Below are 14,414 nucleotides of genomic sequence, written 5' to 3' on the forward strand. Positions count from 1 at the left end.
AGATCAAACAAATTAAACCACCACCACTGAGAATCCCCACTTCTGCTTCTCAACCTCACTGTGCACTTTCCCAGGACATAGTGCCAATCTTATAAGCCTTCTCCATATGGAGAGAAAATTGCTTCTTGGAACAGAAGCAAGGAGGGGAGTGGATTTTTGGTTTGGAGCACACAGCAGCAAGAAGAATGTACGGGAAGGAGATGAATCTAACCTTAGTTTCTCTCACACTTCACAGTAGTGTCTCCGATCCCAGCCCGGCTCTCTCCTGCCTGCCCCCCGCCTTCTCCACCCTGCAGTCACACTGGTCTTCCTTCTCTCCTGCTCTCGCCTCAGGGACTTTGCACATGCTGATCCATCTGCCTGGAACAGCACTTCTCCACACACACAGCTCAGCTTATTTATTTTCAGCCTCAAGTTCCAAATGAAAAATCTCCCATCTCAGAAAATAATTCCTTAAATTCTCATCTCTATTAGCCCCCTCCTATATACTTTCATGGTTTTTGGTTACTATACATACCCAGAGCTCCTTTACTTTCCTCTGCACAACAAACACTGACCTTTCATTACATCTGCAAAGGCAGCACAGCACAGAGCACAGAGACAGTGTAGAATGGGCAAGAACATCATGAAAATTGGGAAAGAAAACGTGAAAATTATGCAAGTTCATATACAAAGAACCCATGAAACAGCCAAGGAAAATAACAATAGCAAACACTCACAGCGGTTACTTATTTTATGATTCAGTGTCCATCTTCCCCATCAAGTGACAGGCTCTGTAAAGCAGGGCCCACAGGTAGTTGCTATGGTTTGAATTATCTGTCTCCTCCAAAACTCGTGTTGAAATTTAATCCCCAATATGACAGGATTGAGAGGGTGGGCCTTTAAGAGGTGATTGGGTCATGAGGTCTCTGCCCTCATAAATGGATTAATCCACTCATAGATTAATGGGTTATCAAGGGAATGGCTCTGGTGGCTTCATAAGAAGAGGAAGAGAGACTTGAGCTAGTATGCTCCCCCTCCTCACCATGTGATGCCCTGCACTGCCTTGGGACTCCACTGAGACTCCCAACCAGCAAGAAGGTCCTCACCAGAAGTGGTCCTCCGACTTTAGACTTCTCAGGTTCCAGAACTGAAAGAATGCATTTCTTTTCTTTATAAATTAGCCAGTTTCAGGCATTCTGTTATAAGTAACAGAAAACAGACTAAGACAGTAGTGTTGAATACAGCACCTGTGGCTAGTATAATGCTTCAGTATACTTACAAATAAATGAAGAGAATCGAGCAGAACATAAGACCACTAAATAATCTAAGTTAGAACTTATGATGGTCTGAGTTAAGTTGGGGCAGAGCAAAAGAGGGCACAGAATCGTAAGAGATGGACAGAGTCATGGCCTGGTCTCTAACTGAAGTTGGGGAATAAGGAAGAAGGACAACCAAGAATGATTCCTGGTTCCCTGTCTTGGGTAAACCAAGGTTACTCTGGATATTCATGACAAGAGAGGACTATTCAGTGGCAGTTAAAGCCATGGGAGTGATGGCCCCTCAGAGAGACCACTGGGAAGGACAGCAGTCAGGGATGGGGAGCGACGTTTGAGAATTAGAAAAGGAGATGAGCTCAGGAATGGGATGGAGCAGAAAGGCCAGAGGAGAAGCAAATAAAACCAGGGACAGGTGACCTTCAGAGGAGAGACTGCGGTCAGAGTCCTCCACAGAAACCTCTGCAGAGACAGCGTTGAAGAGAAATGCCAGACTGTCTATGGACTTAACAATGCAAAGATGTGAGTGATACTGGCATGAGTGTCTGAGGGCAAAGCAGCTCCTACAGTGGGTGGTGAGCAGACAGCCAGCGTGGTAAATGCAACTCTCTGAGCAAATGATTTCATCTTACTAAGCTTCAGATGTGCCACCTACAAAATGGGGAGGGCAAGTGTACCCATTCCTGAGGCTGTCATGAGAACCAGGTAGAACTGTCTATGTGAAGTGCTTGTTAGAATAGTGCCCAGTGCCTAGCACTTACATTTACCTTTAGCCATTTACAGTCAAGAAAGTTATCTTGAGGTATCATCTAATGGGTAGGTAAGAAAACAACTTAGCTCTAGCATAATGCAAGATTTTTTTCCCCTTGGATCCATGGAATGGAGCAGAGGAAACATAGGCAGCTCTTGGGAAGATAAAACTGAAAATCTTATGAAATGCAAGGACAGCATCTAGTACTTTCCTTTCTGACATATAACTAGAACACAAATCTCCAAGGCAGCTTGTATTGGACCTTGTTTACAGATGGGAAAACAAGCAGGCTTAGAAACAGAAACCAGTCCTCCTAACAGAATCCAGTATAGGATTCTGTTTTTCTTTGAATTACTGAGAAGACTGGTTTGGTATGCTAAAAATATGTATTTTATGAACATCTTGGCCGGGCGTGGTGGCTCACGCCTGTAATCCCAGCGCTTTGGGAGGCCGAGGTGGGCGGGTCACAAGGTCAGGAGTTCGAGACCAGCCTGGCCAATATGATAAAACTCCATCTCTACTAAAAATACAAAAAATAGTCAGGTGTGGTGGTGTGTGCTTGTAGTCCCAGCTACTTGGGAGGCTGAGGCAGAAGAATCGCTTGAACCCAGGAGGTGGAGGTTGCAGTGAGACGAGATTGTGCCACTGCACTCCAGCCTGGGTGACAGAGCAAGACTCCATCTCAAAAAAAACCACAATCTGTATCACCCATCATTGGGGAATCCCGCCAAAGAGGAATCCCGCTAATTCCTCCCCAAGCTCCTCGTCTCCAAATTCCTGTGTTTATGAAACCAAGTTAAATGAAGACATGGCACATTTAGAAAGGGGACTTGGGAGTCACAAAAGGCAGCACGAGGTTTGTATGTGAAAAAGGACATTCACCTGCATTTGCTTCAATATGGGTAATGACAAAGGAGAGAGGAGCCTGGGGGTTAGCGTGTGGGTGTGAATGAGCCTCTGAACTTTTAGAAATAGTGTAAGTGTCCCACCAGATGTCGCCCTTGTCCTTGTCCACTTCCCCCAAAGCCAAGGCAATCTCAATCCACCAGACAGCTTCATATAGGGGAAAAAGTCCATTTCCTAAGATGGTTTCCAAACATAATTTTTTCAAGGCTTTCACATCACATCATCTTATTTTAAATTCACATTCTCCTAATGATAGAACCTGGTTTCTTAAGACACAGCTCTAGAAGAATATGTAAATCTTAAAGAGCTTTTACCCAATCGTCTAGGAGGCTTGTGTTTCTCCCCATTGGCCACAGGAGGGGGCTAGAGATACTCTCTTCTGAGCACAATCTAGGAAAACCCCTAATGTTGCAAGGAGGGCTGTAGGCAGAAGTGAAAAACTCACTGTTCTGGAAATGCATTTGACTGCCTAGTTTGGAAATTTCCATCATTTTGATCTTTATAATGATGTTCCAAATCATATATTTGACAAAGGTTAGTTTCTTTTCACAGAAAACTGCAACCTATGCTTGGACCTAATTAGAAAATATGCCCTTGATCTCTGCGTGTCTGTAAGAGAGTGGTGTATGCTGGGGAATAGTAACCACTTTTTAACAGAAACCAAAACTATAATCGGAGGCTTAAGTCAGTCGGTGAAATTATTGAAACCAAAACTTCAAATCATCAGGACATATCATACATCTGAAAAGCAGCAGGCGACAGATCAAATATAATTTAAAACAACTCTAAAACAGGAGCCACAGGTATTTTACATTTTCTTTCATTCTGATAACCTGGTCAAAAGGAAAGTCATTTAAACAAAATTTGCAAAATAAAAAGTACTGAGCATCCATCATTAACATCATCCCAATTCTTTACTGAGCAAACTGAACAGGTTCCATAGGTAGCCCATTATATTTTATTTTATTTTAATTTTTTAAATTTATTTTACTTATTTTTGAGACAAAGTCTCACTCTGTTGCCCAGGCTGGAGTGCAGTGGTGTGATCTTGGCTCACTGCAGCCTCTGCCTCTCAGGTTCAAACAATTCTCCTGCCTTAGCCTCCCAAGTAGCTAGGATTACAGGTGCGTGTGCCACCATGCCCGGCTAATTTCTGTAATTTTAGTAGAGACAGGGTTTTGTCATGTTGACCAGGCTGATCTTGAACTCCTGACATCAAGTGATCCATCTGCCTAGGCCTCCCAAAGTGCTGGGATTACAGGTGTGAGCCCCCATGCTCAGCAGTAGCCCATTTAAAACATGTGGATTAAGTGATGTTTTCCCAGCGATGACTGAGTAAATGACTCAGCATTTGCAGCGGTTGCTCTCTGGGCTCTGGAGGACCTGATCCTTCCCCACTGTCCAAGGCTCAGATCAAAGCATATCTTCTCCAAGAATCATTTCTTTTCCCACTCTGCCCCACTCAAACTTAACCTTTGTTTTTTTTCTCCTCATGCTTTTTGTATGTATACCCTTATTTCTCCCCATAACACATCACAGATTTTATTAGCATGTCAGTCTTCCTCACTCAGACATTTTCTTCCTTTTCCCATAATGCCTAGCAATTAATATGTGCCAACTCTTGTGTTCAGTACTTTGCTTTATATACTAATTCATTTAATATTCAATATCCTGAAAGGTAAGTTTAGGCTGAGTATGCCCTATCCAGAATGATTTGGGACCAAAAATATCTCAGATTTCTTTTGATTTTGGAATACTTGCCTCATACTTACAGGTTGAGCATCCCAAATCCAAAAATTCAGAATCCAAAATGCTCCAATAAGCATTTCCTTTGAGCTTTGGTCATGTCAGTGCTCAAATGTCTCAAATTTCAGAGGATTGTGATTTCAGATTTTTCCGATTTGGGATGCTCAACCTATACTATTACTCTCATTTTACACAGAAAGATACTGAGACAGACAGGTTAAGTAATCTGTCCAAGATCACAGGCACAGTAAATAGAACTGGAACTGAAACCCAGGCAATCTGGCTCCAGAGCTAAGCTCCTAACCACTCAGTCATGCTACCTCTTCTAAGAGGTGTATAGTAAACATTTGCTGAATTAAACAAAAACACAAGGCTTTGGGATATTTTTTACAGAATCTAATGCTCAAGACGTGGTTTTCTTCCTATTACCATGCAAACAAACCATTTAAATACCCAAGCCCCAAAATAAAGTGTTAAAAATCATCTATAATCCCCATGGGCAAGTATATAGCATACTTACTAGATCCAAATATGTTCAAGTCTTTACATTCTTCAATTTTGGCATCACTGTCAAAATAGATTTTGATTTTGCCACTGTGAGCTTTATTGTCAAAGATAATCTGGAGACACAAATGTATAGAGAGATTACAACATAGAAGAAAGTATAACATGTTAGATCAACTCTGCTTAAAAAAAAAAATCACTGGCATCCAAATAGTGTGCTGATCCAAGGAGAATTACACAGGCCAGCAAAATGGCTGACTAGAATTACTTGACATTCATTTCCTGCACCCCACCCCCATCACACACACACACACACACACACACACACACAGGGACCAAGATAATGAATAAACAACTATATTTTGACTGAAATCACTGAAGAAGTACACTGGAGAGCACCAGGGTAGCAGCAAAATCCTGTGGAGCATGAAAGCCCAGGACAGCAGCACAGGAAGGGGAGCAAGGCACCTGGCCTCTGCCACACTGTCTCCCCAGCCAGGATCAGCTTAGAGCCAGGGGGATCTCTTTGGACAGGAAAACGTTAGGCTAGAGACTCCAGTGGTCCTCATTACGGCCACAGAATGCCAGCAGTCATTGCTGCAGGAGAGCCCTCCAGTCCTCACAGGCTTTGAATCCGGTTTGGAGAGGTGCTGGGAGTTCATGCAGCCATGTTTCCCCAGAGTGGAAGCACACATTGTGCGCACTCTTCACTTCTGTGACCTAAGCTGCTATGGCATGACGCCATTTAGAGACCAGATCGCGAACAGAGTGTGTTCTGCCCTGGGGGCCAGTACTCATTGTCTCTCTCCATTCCTGAAGTCCTGCCATTATTCCACCATGTTTACACAGGTGCCTGCAACACCATGACCCTGGCTGCCCAGAGCCTAGACCTGATGGAACATCTGAGACCCTGACATCTGAATCCATGCAGCACCCATTCCTGCCCCTGACCCTGGGAACAGGCAGAACTGCACAGTAGGAAGCTACCAAACAGCTGGCTGGTGTGCTGTGCTTGTGCACACTTGGGCCACACAGTTGGCTATCTCTCCACACCCCACACAGGCCTGACAGCCAGTTCAGCAGTGACCTCACATCTCTAAAGAGCCTGCCTCACAGCCTACTGGCCCACCACAACCATGCACACCTGACCTGACAGCCAGCTGGGCAGCAATTGCCCCTACCCAGTTGAAGAGCCTGCCACACAGCCTGCTGCTTATTATGTATGCACATGTCCAGCCCAACAACCAATCTGGCATCCCTGCCTCCAGCAAAACTGTGCCATTGCTGTTAAAAACTCCCTCAGCCTAGGCCACTGAGCCAATCACAGACATCACTGACAAGGAGCACAACTGAACAAACTGCATGGACACCACACTACTGAGTATGCCCAGAACCAAAGCCAATGCACTATAGTCAACCAACACTCTAGGGCCCATCTACAGGAAAAAGTCTATCCCTAGGAAAGCTATTCCATAAAATTGGAAAAAGCAACTATTTCACTAGATGCACAGATAACAATGTAGGGACACAAGAAACATGAAAAGGCAAGAAAACAGGACACCCAAAGGAATATAATAATTCTCAAGTAGCAGGACCCAAAGAAAATGCCTGAAAAATTCAAAATAATGATCTTAAGAAAGCTGAGTGAGATATAAGAGAATACAAGCAATTCAATAAAACCAGGAAAATAATTTATGATTTGATTGAGAAATTCAACAGAGAGACATAGCATAAAAAAGAACCAAACAGAAATCTTGGAGCTGAATAACTCAATGAGTGAAATAAAAAAATTACAATTGAGAACTTCAACAACAGACTACATCGAGCAAAGAAAAATGAATTTCTGACCGGGTACAGTGGCCAAGCCTGTAATCCCAGCACTTTGGAAGGCCAAGGCAGGTGGATCATTTGAGGTCAGGAGTTTGAGACCAGCCTGGCCAACATGGTGAAACAGCACCTCTAATAGAAAATACAAAATTAGCTGGGTGCGGTTCCAGGTGCCTGTAATCCCAGCTAGTGGGGAGGCTGAGGCATGAGAATCACTTGAATCTAGGAGGCAGAGGTTGCAGTGAGCTGAGATCACACCACTGCACTTCAGCCTGGGCAATAGATTGAGACTCTGTCTCAAAACAAATAAATAAATAAAATAAAAATAATTTCTGAAATTGACGATGGGTCTTTTCAAATAACCCAGCTGAAAACTTCTCAAGTCTTGGGAGAGATATGAACATCCAGATCTAGGAAGCTCAAAGATCCCCAATTAGATTCACCCCAAAAAGATTCTCTCCAAGGCCCATTATAATCAATCTGTCAAAAGTCAAAGACAGAGACAATTCTAAAAGCTGCAAGTAGGCTGGGCGCAGTGGCTCATGCCTGTAATTCCAGCACTTTGGGAGGCCGAGGCAGGAAGATCACAAGGTCAGGAGATGGAGGCCATCCTGGCCAACATGGTGAAACCTCATCTCTACTAAAAATACAAAAAAATTAGCCGGGCATGGTGGCGGGTGCCTGTAGTCCCAGCTACTCGGGAGGCTGAGGCAGGAGAATGGCATGAACCTAGGAGGCAGAGTTTGCAGTGAGCAGAGATGGTGCCACTGTACTCCAGCCTGGACAGCAGATGGAGACTCTGTCTCAAAAAAAAAAAAAAAAAAAAAAACCGCTACAAGAGAAAAACATCAGGCCAGGAGAGAATGAGATGATATATTCAAAGGGTTTAAAGAAAAAAAAAAAAAACAAAAAAAAAACCTGTCGTCAAGAATACTATATCCAGCAAAGCCATCCTTCAGAAATGAAGAAGAAATAAAGCCCTCCCCAGACAAGCAAAAGCTGAGGGAATTTTCACCACTAGACCAGCCTTTCAAGAAATGCTTGAAGGAGCACTAAAACTGGAAACAAACAATAATTGTGATCATGAAAACATGTGAAAGCATAAAACTCAACAGTACAGGTAAGTTTATAATCAAATTCAGAATACCCCAGTATTGGAATGGTGCTATATAAATCTCTCAGTCCTCTAGTATGAAGGTTTTAAGTCAAAATTGTAAAAAACAAACACAAGTACAATTAGAGGCTAAGGAACTCACAATAAAGACATAAATTAAGGCAACAAAGAGAATTATACCAATGAAAATGTTCACATCACAGGATTTCTTCACAACTTTCTGTTATTAATGAAACAAATATGATTAAAAGGGCTAATATGTGAAGTTTTACTAAATACAGGATATCAGATATCTGGTTCAGAGAAATCCTAGAGCAAAACAGACAAACAGTCCTAGGAATAAAAACCAAAATTAACTAATCTTTGAAAGAACACAATGATCTCATTTATTATTCTGAATTGAATTTAAAAACATTTCCTTCAATTTAGTTCTTTGGGTATGAAATTTAGTTTTTGTTAGGCTAGAAATTATTTTTCTATTTGTTTCAAGAGCTACATATAATGGTTTCAGAAAGAACAAAGATTGCTCCAAGACTGCAGGCTGAACTTAAGATGTCCAAATGCCCTCAATCTTCTACCTTATGAAATTTAAATCAATCATTTAAATCATTTACAGTTTATAAGTGATATGTGCCAAGTACTTATTAGGGTGAACACATTAAGAAAACCAAAAAGTTCACTGGCAGAGCTTGGAGAGCGGATATGTAGATGATCAAATCCACATGCACCTGCCTGTCTCTGAACACAAGCCAAGTCTACCCAAGAAGATCACACACTCAAACCAGAGGTTTGAGAATTAAACCATACCATCTTCATTTCTATACCTGTAAGTTATAACTAAACCTTCACTAGCACTGGCACTCAAGGTCTCTGTTTCCTCCAGGAGGGCCCCTAAAATGCTTTTCTCAAAGCAGATAGAAGTCCAAAGAACAAAATAAAAATGAAAAGCCAATATTTTTAAACCCACACTTCTGACCATATCATGACAAAGTCATCAATGACCTCATCCTTGCAGACCAAACTCCATGCTCCTCTCCTGCCTTTCCCTCATCCCTGCAGATGCTCCCAGTGCTCCTCTGGCCCACCCACCCCAGAGAGCTTGCAGCTGGAGACATTCTTCCTTATCACATATCATAATCAGTAGTTACTTTTATTTCATTTACTTGTTTTTCTGTTTCCCCCACTAGGCTGTAAGCTTTCCTGAGGGCCACTGTGCCTCTAGGGCATAGCAAAATGCCTGGTGCATAGTAAGGACTCATTAAGTATTTATTGATAGTTGAATGAAACACTCTTCTGAATTGCTAAAGGACAGTATATACAACTTTCAGCTAGGCATTCAGTTTAGTCCCTTAAGGAACAGGAAAGGGAGGGAGGGAGAAAAAGAAGGAAGGAGAGAAGGACAAAGAAAGAAAGTCTATGAAAATGAGAAGGCAGCTTACTTCCCCATAAAAGTGCACCATCTCTTCTACTGTACATACATGCCCCCTCCCAAAATAAAAAGAGAAACAACTGCTACTTTGCAGACTGGTCTTCCCATCAGTGGAGCAGTTTATGCCTCGAGGTTTGAAAACATTTGCTACAACACTTGCAAAGACCTTCCTCTAAAGCTGGGAAGAGTACTATAGACATTTAAAACACCTTCATAAACAATTTTTTTTTTTTTTTTTTTTTGAGACAGAATCTTGCTCTGTTGCCCAGGCTGGAATGCAGTGGCACGATCTTGGCTCACTGCAAGTTCCGCCTCACGGGATAACGCCATTCTCCCACCTCAGCCTCCCTAGTAGCTGGGACTACAGGCGCCCACCACCACGCCCAGCTAATTTTTTTGTATTTTTAGTAGAGATGGGATTTCACCGTGTTAGCCAGGCTGGTCTCCATCTCCTGACCTCGTGATCCACCTCTCGGCCTCCCAAAGTGCTGGGATTACAGGCATGAGCCACTGCACCCGGCATAAACAATTTAAAAAATGTATTAGGAGAGTAGAAAGTCAAAGCCAATTGTTTAAGCTCTTCTTTTCAATGTAGAAACTTAGTTTTTAAAAGTTGAAAAGGGCTTGCTTCATCTTCAGAAGTAATGGTCTCTGGATCAACAATACCATAATGAGGCTGGGCATGATGGCTCATGCCTGTAATCCCAGCATTTTGGGAGGCCTAGGTGGGCAGATCACTTGAGGCCAGAAGTTCGAGACCAGCCTGGCCAATGTGGCAAAACTCTGTCCTGTCTTTACTATTAATACACATACAAAAACGTTAGCCAGGTGTGGTGGCACATGCCTGTAATCCCACCTACTCGGGAGGCTGAGGCATGAAAACTGTTTGAATCTGGAAGCCAGAGATTGTAGTGAGCTGAGATCTCGCCACTGCACTCCAGCCTGTGTGACAGAGCGAGACTATGTCTCCGGAAACAAACAAAAAAAGTACCATATTGTATCGCTACATCTGTTTTAAACACGACTGCATTTAACACATCTGTAGGCTGCTGCGTTTTATACCCTGCATCAACAAAAAGTGTAGGGAAAAATAAAAGGAAGTGGATAGTAAAACAAAGATACTTGCCGTATTCTGAAAGACATAACAGTCTGGTAACTCACGGGAATGAATTGTTTGTAGGTCAATGCCTTTAAGATGAAAGGAGATTTCAACCTGTAAGAGCCTGAATAAAATATATTGAAAGGTATAAATTGTCATAATCTTACTATACTATTATCCTTCTCCCACCCTCATCTCTTGGGGAATAACGCTTTAAAATGTATTTACCGATAAAATTCCAGTCTGAAGAATGATGAGTTCTTCCAGTCCGGAGGGTCCTTGGAAAGGTCCTGAAGGTCTAAGTGAACACAATCTAGGGCAATGAAAGAACAAGAAATGGTTGTTTCAGGCAGGAATTGGGTGCTAAAACTAGTGGGCAAAAGTGTGACAAGAAGCAGATTACTTAGGGAGTTTCAAAGTATCTCCCTAGAAAATACTTACCAATTATTCAGGAAAAATGATAGTAACCTCACAGTGGAGAACCTGGCAGGCACCACAACTTTGATCACCAAGTGATCAAAGTTACATCACAATAATGAGATAAACAGACATGTACCTCCTGATACAATGAACTGAGAAGCATGACATCACTTGTGTGGTGTTCCTGCCAAAAAATGTATAACCCCAATCTAGTCATGAAGAAACAGAAAAACCCAATGTGAGAGACATTCTACTCTTTAAATGTATCAATATCATAAAAGTTAAACAAACAAAATCCAAGAAACTTTAGACTAAAAAGACTTGACATGACAACTAAATGCCAGATGTTATCCTGAATAGGATCCTGGAGTTGAGCGCAGTTTTCATTTCATGATAAAGAACATTAGGAAAATTTATGAAATGTGAATAGGGTTTATAGATTATAGTATTGTACTAATGTTAACTCATTATTTTGAGGACTGTATAGTGGTTGTGCAGGAGAATGTTCTCTTTTTGGGGAAATGCACACTGAAGTATTTAGGGGCAAAGGAACAGCATGTCTGCACCTCCAGGAGAAATGTTTATGCATAGAAAGAATGATCAAGCAAATGTGATAAAACGTTAGTACCGGCCAGGTGCTGTGGCTCACGCCTATAATCCCAGCTCTTTGGGAGGCCAGGGTGGGCAAATCATGAGGTTAGGAGTTCGAGACTAGTCTGACCAACATGGTGAAACCCTGTCTCTCTAAACATACAGAAATTAGCTGGGCATGGTGGTGGGCGCCTGTAATCCCAGCTACTCAAGAGGCTGAGGCAGGAGAATTGCTTGAACCTGGGAGGCGGAGGTTACAGTGAGCCGAGATCACACCACTGCACTCCAGCCTGGGTGACAAGAGCAAAACTCCATCTCCAAAAAAAAAAAAAAAAAAAGTTAGTATTGGGGAAATCTGGATGAAGGGTACACAGGAAATTTTTGTGCTATTTTGTAACTTTTCTGGTAAGTCTGGCACTTTTTCAAAGTAAAAAAAATAAAGAGAAAGAAAAAGAACACAGGTTGTATTCAAGCAAAAACAAATTATGAGCTGTAAATGATAGAAGAATGATTCCAAGAACCTCACATAAAAATTAGTCTCATTATTGTGTAGGCTAACACCCTTGTTTTACAAAGCAGGAAACAAGGAGCTCTAAAGACAAGTACCTTTCAAGGCCACAGAAACCTAGTGACAGAATTGGTATGAAACCAGCATGGGTGACCCTCGCCCAGGCTGTTGCTGCCCCTTCCATGCTGACTTTGAAATGGAAAAGTCAGGGCCTTGTGCAGTCGGGGCCTTGTGCAGTGCCTGGCACCTAGTAGGTGTCCATGAATCTTGGAAAACTCACTGGCTGATTCTTTAAAAGCATTATTCCACAACTGCAACTCTTCATTTGCCTATTTATCCTTCCAACTAGAGTATAAGGTCTTTGAGATCAAGAGCACAACTTTGTTGCACCTTGCTAAACGCCCACTGCCTAGCATCTAGCTGGCACTCAAAATATGTCCTGATACACGGGATACACTTATGTTTACTGAAAATTAGATGTCCTGAGCCAAAAACAGGGCCCAGAGCTGAACAGACAACTCAATAGAGATAATATTTTTAAAAGACATTTGCAGACAGTATGTCTCCCTGTGTTTGGCAGATGGAGTATTAGTGTCAGAAAACAATTCAATGTTGGTTTTCCTGATTAGACCTTAATGAGTACAGTGAGGGCAGTTGGTCAAAAGAAACTTGTTTTTAGGGAGGAAAAGACTGATGATAGAAATAGCAAAAACATATTAGGCACTTAACTCCATACCAGACACTGTGTTGGACTTCATATATTATCTCAATTAATGCATCATCCCATTTAATCTTCAAAGCAATCTTGTGTGATAGGCACTATTACTGTCATTTCACAAATGAACAAACCAAGGTCCAGAGAGGCCAAGAAACTTCCTCAAGGTCATACAGGTAGCTACTCGCTATCCAAAAGTTAAATCTACTTGTGCTTGGTTCTAGAGCCTGAGCTCTACCAGTGCACTGAGGAGGTTGACCTCTGAGCACATATTTTAGAAGAATATCAAAGACCCAGGCTCCGTACTCAACTCATTCGTTTATTCGGTAAATATTTGCTGAAAGCCAGGCACTGTGCTAGGCACTGAAGCTAAGGCAATGAACAAGACAGACACGGTCACCATCTTCATGGAGCTCACATTCTAGTGGGGGAAAAAACAATAAGCAAAAATATATACAAGATAATTTCACAGTGTGAGAAGTACTTTGAAGATAAAGTGAACAAGAATAACTAAAAGGGTGATATGGATTGGCTGTGTCCCCAACCAAATCTCGTCTTGAGTTGTAGTTTCCATAATCCCCACATGTCGTGGGAGGGACCCAGTAGGAGGTAATTGAATCATGGGGGCAGTTACCCCCATGCTGCTATTCTTGTGATAATGGGTGAGTTCTCATGAGATCTGATGGTTTTATAAGACGCTTTCCTCACTTTGCTCTGCACTTCTCCCTCCTGCCACCATGTGAAGAAGGATGTGTTTGCTTCCCCTTCCACCATGATTGTAAGTTTCCTGAGGCCTCCCCAGCCCTGCAGAACTGTGAGTCAATTAAACCTCTTTCCTTTATAAATTACCCAGTCTAAGCTATGCATAGATCCAAATAGGAGAAAACAAAAAAAATCAAGCACTAAGGCCTCCAAGCAAGAAAGAGCCTGGCTTGCTCAACAAACAGAAAGGATGCTACAACAGAAATGTGAGGACAGGGGTCTGGAGAGGCAGGCAGGAGGTTAGTTTCTACAAGGACTTGTGGATTTTATTCTAAATGGGATGGGAAGCCACCAGTGATTTTTAAGCCTGGAAGAGGTATGACCTGATTTACCACTGCAGTTTCTGCAGGGCAGGGAAGAGGCTGGTGGAGGCAAGACCAGAAGCAGGGAGACCATCTAAGCAAGTAGTGGCTTGGATGACAATGGTGGCAGTGAAAATGGGGCAACTGACAACTTCAAGTACAAGGCTTGAATAACCAAGGTTATTACAGTATGATATGAAAATGTTGGTATCATTTTCAAAATCGGGAAGTCTAAGAAAGAAACAGCTTGGGCCACAGGGTAGGTAGGGAGATAGGGGAGGCTAAAAGTGTTCTGTTTTAGACACAGCAGTTTTGAAATTCCTATTAGGCAACACAGCGGAGTTGTCAGATAGTCAGTTGGATATATGAGGAGCGTGGAGCTCAGGGAAGTTTGGATTTGAGATGCAAATTTGGGTACACCTTTCTAGAGAAAGGGCACAACTCCCCAGAAACTGAAAGGAGTGTGTCCCGCTGCTCTGGTGAG

At 42.4% G+C, this 14,414-nt stretch overlaps 1 protein-coding gene across 3 annotated transcripts in view; it reads right to left on the reverse strand.

The window, feature by feature from the left end:
• Positions 1-14,414, reverse strand: part of MCOLN2 (mucolipin 2) — a 72,381-nt gene that overhangs the window by 16,047 nt on the left and 41,920 nt on the right. For all 3 annotated transcript variants that reach the window (XM_025402315.1, XM_025402325.1, XM_025402333.1), the window contains 3 exons: positions 10,861-10,945; positions 10,660-10,756; positions 5,180-5,279 (listed from right to left, as the gene is read on the reverse strand). In XM_025402315.1, coding sequence (XP_025258100.1) covers positions 5,180-5,279; positions 10,660-10,756; positions 10,861-10,945 — 282 coding nt within the window. The remainder of the gene's footprint in view (positions 1-5,179; positions 5,280-10,659; positions 10,757-10,860; positions 10,946-14,414) is intronic.

This window comes from Theropithecus gelada, chromosome 1 (assembly GCF_003255815.1).
Source record: "Theropithecus gelada isolate Dixy chromosome 1, Tgel_1.0, whole genome shotgun sequence".
Taxonomy (NCBI): Eukaryota; Metazoa; Chordata; class Mammalia; order Primates; family Cercopithecidae; genus Theropithecus; species Theropithecus gelada.